We start from the raw sequence: 4,991 nt of genomic DNA, 5'->3' as shown, positions 1-4,991 counted from the left end.
TCCGTGGCTGAGGGCAGGGGCTTTGGGGTGTGGCTGCCTGGATCTGGGTCCCGTCAATAAGCCAGGCAGTGTCCTGGTGTCTGTTTGCTTCAGTTTCCCCCCTGCACTCCGGGGCACCTACAGCATCCCCCTCCCCGAGGGGCTGTGAGCTTAGGTAAGAGGGTGACACGTACGGCAGGTCCTGAGTGAGAGTTGTGGTTCATTTGTCAAATAAGAAAGGAAACGTGGCCTGACTGGGGCTTTCTTGAAAGAAAACCAGAAGCATTTGTGCGTCTTAAGTCAGGAATTTATTGAGCATGAGGCTAGGGATCCAGGCTGGTGCTCAGTCCTGCTGGTAGGGGACATGGAAGCCCAGCGTGGTCCCCAGGGGGAAGTGAGCGAAGAAGGTGCGGGCCATATCCTCAAGTTGGGGGTAGGCCCCCAGGGTCTGGAAGTACTGCACGTAGTTCCAGAAGTCAGAGGTGGAGAAAGGCCAGTAGGGCATGGCAGGCAGCTCTACATAGGGGTCTGAAAGACACAGCCGCCGGCCTCAGGCGCTGTCCCCACCGGTCCTGCCCTGAAGCTGCTCCTCCGTGACGCCGCCGGGCAGGTGGATGGTGCCTAGCAGTGCAGCGGCTGCGGGCAGTGAAGGGGCCCTCCCAGCTGGGAGCCGGGACCCGGGACACCCCTGGTCCTCCGTGGAGGTATCCCGGAGCCTTGTCATCTGGGTGATGTCCCTCTCGGGACTCCTGTCTGGGGGAACAGCTCAGGGAGAGGAGAGGGGGGAGAGGGAGAGGCCAGGGAGGGGGAAATCTGGCCCCTGTCATGGAGATGCTGGGCAGGGAGGGTGTGGGGGCATCCTGGTGGGATTTCAGAGGAGACCACAGCCCCCAGCCCCGAGTCCAGACGCCACTACACTGAGGTAGGACTCGGGTAGGAGGGCCGTGGGGTGAGTCCAGGCTGAGGGTGAGAATGCCAAACCTCAGGGGCTCAGAGAGTCCCTCTTGCCCTGTGTGTCCCCAGGTGGCTGGAGGTCAGGGCCCAGGGAAGAGGGTCGTGTCCCTCTGCTTGCATAGCTTGTCCTTGAGCTGACCCAGGGTTCCTGCTTCATTTGCTCAGGATAAGAAGCCAGCTCCCACCCGGCTCCCTCTTCCGACCTCATGCCACCCAAACACACACAAGAAAAGAACAAGAGGGCAATACAGTACCTCCCTCCTCCTCCTCCTGCACTGGCTTGGCTCCTGCAGAGGAAGAGGAGGGCAGTCATTCCGGAGAGCCCCTCAGGGCAGGCTCCCCCCCACACACACAGCCCCACACACCAGCTGCCTAAGTGGCCAGGGAGACAGCAGGAGGGACAGAGCCGCCACTCACCCACCAGAGGTCCCAGCAGGACGCAGAGGACCAGCCCTCGCACCAAGCAGGCCTTCATCTCCCCCAGGCAGGCCCTCCACCAGCTGACGAAGCTCCAGTCCACCTGCAGCAGGAGGGACCCAGGGGGTGGGACGAGCCCCCCATCAGGGCCCCAGCCTCTTCCCACCACCCCCACCCCCGGCAACTCCCTGGAAAACAGCTCTGGTAACCAGACAAGCTCCCAGGGTTTTCATAGCAGTTTCCGTTTCACCTGTCAGCTGGCCGTTCCTAATTGGAGGTGGCGACCCTGCGTCTGCCCCTCTGGAGGTTGCCTCCCACTCCGGGTGCTCAGCCGGTGCAGCCGGGATGGGCCTCTGCTGCCAGCCTGCAGGCTCCTCTTTATAAAAGGCTGGGAGCAAGGAGGCGGACGTCACCTTCCCAGCCGTCAATCTGAATATTTTATCCCCAGTCTGAGGACTGAGGGCTTCTTGCCGGCAGCAGGACCTTGAACGTCCACTTGTGGGAATCTGATCCAAGGAGCAAACTGGGAGGAAAACACCTCTGCACAGGCCACGACTGGGATTTTTAGGACTGAATTCAACACCAGTGCTCAAAATAAACACAAATTCCTCTGCACCGGGAGAGAAAGACATTCTAAGTCTGACATTGGGGCGGAGATGCCCCCTTCCAGGAACAAGGTAATTGCAGAGCTGCCTCTGGGGGGCCCTCAGGGAGCCACAAGCAGCCACAGATCAGCACCCCTGGGGACAGGACACCGTTGGGCAGAGGCCATGCAGGAAGTGTGGGTACCCAGCCCCACCGCACACCTGCAGACCAGAGCTTCCCTGCTTGTGTGCAGTGATTAAGCGTGTCGTCGGGAAGGCAGCCGTCCCAGCCGCAGGGACGCCATGGATGACACCTTAGGGGCTCTGTGGGTCAGCTCTGATTAAACCTCAGGGCTGCAGCTGAAGATGGCAGCCACGCCTCGTGGCCCTACCCACTGAACCCAGCTGCGGTGCTGTGCTGAGTGGCGGAGAGCAGGTCAAATAACACATACCTGGTCTCCCCAAGCCTTTGGGCACCTGCCTGGACCAGGGACCAAAAAGGCTGGCATCTCAGCCTCGTGCATGGGCAAGTTTTGCACAAACACAAATGGTTAGAGCCACTCCCCGTCACTCTGCGAATCCAGAGTCTCTGCCAAGTGGGCCCAGGCCAGCACTTAGTACCATCTCCACCTGAGCCACCCCAGTATGTTCCCTGGGTTTCGGGTGACACCAGTGGTCATATGTGGAGCCTCCCAGGGCACACTGCATGCCTCACCTTCTCAGTCACAGCTGCGCCTCAAGGTCTGGTCACAGACTTGGAAACAGAGTCACGGGTGGGGGTCGGGTCCCGAGGAGAATCAGCAGCCCCCCACAGACAACTACTCTGGGGGGACTACAGGTTCTCCAGGAAGGGAGACTATCCCACCAGAGGGGGAGGAAGGGCGCTTCCTGGAGAATTTAGGGGCTCAGGTCCCCACCTTCTTCAGAATCTCCCCACATGTCCCCATCCAAGTGACGAGACCCCTTCTTGCCCAACAATACCCTACCCTTCATAAAAAATGGCTCAAGAGCCCAGAAACTCAAATTGCCTTGTGATGCAACCACCCACCAGATTAGACCTTGGGTTTTATTTTCAGAAATCTGGACTCTGTGCCTGCAATAGATAACGAATTCTTTTAGGGCAGTTGTGTCAGGGTCCCTGGGACCACCCGGCCCAGTGACTCTCTAGGGCCCCCCCAGACTCAGCAGAGGCCGTGCCCCCAGCTGGGATTCACAACAGAGAAATGGTGCAACGCACAGGAAAGGAGAAGTCGGGGGACCAGGGCTGAGCTTCCGGGGCCCCTCCCCCTGGAGTTACACAGGCCACCACCAGGCGTGACGACATGTGAGGTGCTGTCTTCAGGGGAGCCCGGGAGAGACGCAGCGTCCAGGGTTTTTATCGGGGGCTGGGCCCGGGGCACCCCTGCCTGCTGTTGATTCGGGGCACCCAGGAGGAAGCAGGTGCTCAGCATGAACCACGCTGCACAGAGGTGTGGGGGCAGCGAGGTCCTCTCATCCATGAGGGTGCCGGGAACTGTCCCGGGAACTCCCGCCAAGGGCCACCCAGGAGGGCAGTGGCGCCTCCTTGTTGACCTTCTTCTGCACAACACAGATTTCTGGTTCTTTATCTGCTCCCTGAGCTGGGAATTTTAAGCTCTGCACTCATAATTTTCTTCACTTTCCGGCACACTTAGAAACTACCAACAAATCCCACAGCCCTTACTGTTTATTTCCACTGAGTGGTCTGTGGCATCAGCCGCCTGGTCACCTGGAGCCTGGCCTTCTGCAGCCCCTTGGCTCCATGGACTGCACGGCAGGCCGGAGACCCAATTCCTGAGTCCATCCTAAACCGCACCCCCTGGGCCCACTTCTGGCTCCAGCATTCTGCCCAACACGGCCCCTGGGGGTGCTGGGGGACCCGGGGCTATTGTAGAGCTGGACCTGATACAGCGTGGGGGGCTGAGGACATGAAGGTCGAGTGGGAAACACCCTGCCCTCCACGTGGCCCGCGTGTCTGTGGCAGCTGAGACCACCGTGTTCGGCGGCAGCCTTGCAGAGCTGGACAGCGCATGGACGGCACTGAGGACCTGCCGGACGGACCTGCTGCTGTCCATCTCCACACCAGAGGGCAATGGCTCATTGTCCATCACCTACAGCTCCGGGTCCGAAGATGATGTGCAATTAATCATTCCTATAATGTTAGAAAAAAGGAAATAAAATCACATGTACTGTATCTTTATAATTATTTTCTTAATAATAAAAAAATACCTACGTAGACTAAACATCTGCCTTCGGCTGAGGTCATGATCCTAAGGGTCCTGGGATTGAGTCCCGTGTAGGGCTCTCTGCTCAGCAGGGAGCCTGCTTCTCCCTCTCCCTCTGTGCTCTCTTCCTCTCCCTCTGTGCTCTCTCTCTCAAATAAATAAATAACATCTAGAAAAAAAAAAAAACTACCTAGAAAAAATCTACAAGTAATGAGCAGGGATGGTGTTGGGTGGCAGAGCTATGGGTGTGTTTTCTTTCTTCTTATTGGATATACATATTTTCCTTAATTTATTACTTTTATGAAGGGGGGAAACTTTGAAAACCACCACCAAAACTCTGTGTTACTTAGCATCCTGATCCACTGTCCTGGGTCAACCACTCAGGTCCTCCACAACCACATTGCCACCCCCATGTCCACCCCCACACCTTTTCTCTCTTCCCGAGTACTTCAAGCCACTCTCCCTTGCTGGCCTGTACACAGACCTTCCCTGGACCCACCTGGAGAACCCCACCTGGAGGGCCCCACCTGGAGGATCCCACCTGGAGGGCCCCACCTGGAGGGCCCCACCTGGAGGACTCCACCTGGAGAACCCCACCTGGAGGGCCCCACCTGGAGAATCCCACCTGGAGGGCCCCACCTGGAGGACCCCACCTGGAGAACCCCACCCGGAGGGCCCCACCTGGAGGGCCCCACCTGGAGGACTCCACCTGGAGGACTCCACCTGGAGAACCCCACCTGGAGGGCCCCACCTGGAGAACCCCACCTGGAGGGCCCCACCTGGAGGACCCCACCTGGAGGACTCCACCTGGAGA

At 58.7% G+C, this 4,991-nt stretch overlaps 1 protein-coding gene across 2 annotated transcripts; it reads right to left on the bottom strand.

The window, feature by feature from the left end:
• Positions 1 to 264: 264 nt before the first annotated feature.
• OTOS (otospiralin) lies at positions 265 to 1,902 on the bottom strand. Of its 2 annotated transcripts, none has more exons than XM_006745010.3 (4): positions 1,601 to 1,859; positions 1,351 to 1,453; positions 1,188 to 1,220; positions 265 to 507 (listed from the first exon to the last, which is right to left on the bottom strand). In XM_006745010.3, exons 2-4 carry the CDS (start codon positions 1,406 to 1,408, stop codon positions 323 to 325), a joined length of 276 nt encoding a protein of 91 aa, XP_006745073.1. In that variant the 5' UTR covers positions 1,409 to 1,453; positions 1,601 to 1,859; the 3' UTR covers positions 265 to 322. The 2 variants fall into 2 exon arrangements, with proteins under 2 accessions (XP_006745073.1, XP_081671579.1); XM_081815453.1 differs by lacking the exon at positions 265 to 507 and adding an exon at positions 514 to 732 and having other exon boundaries at positions 1,601 to 1,902.
• Between the last annotated feature and the right edge of the window lie 3,089 nt (positions 1,903 to 4,991).

Source organism: Leptonychotes weddellii, chromosome 3, assembly GCF_054177405.1.
Source record: "Leptonychotes weddellii isolate Sample4059 chromosome 3, ASM5417740v2, whole genome shotgun sequence".
In the NCBI taxonomy this organism is placed as follows: Eukaryota; Metazoa; Chordata; class Mammalia; order Carnivora; family Phocidae; genus Leptonychotes; species Leptonychotes weddellii.
This window is presented reverse-complemented; position numbering and strand designations above follow the sequence as displayed.

What these genes read in the sequence shown, in the direction of transcription:
- OTOS (XM_081815453.1), bottom strand. Translation starts at nt 1,408, where the DNA reads ATGAAGGCCTGCTTGGTGCGAGGGCTGGTCCTCTGCGTCCTGCTGGGA. An exon ending in CCTGCTGGGACCTCTGGTGG is followed by an intron (nt 1,221 to 1,350) that starts GTGAGTGGCGGC and finishes CTTCCTCTGCAG; the next exon opens with GAGCCAAGCCAGTGCAGGAG. An exon ending in GCAGGAGGAGGAGGAGGGAG is followed by an intron (nt 733 to 1,187) that starts GTACTGTATTGC and finishes CTGTTCCCCCAG; the next exon opens with ACAGGAGTCCCGAGAGGGAC.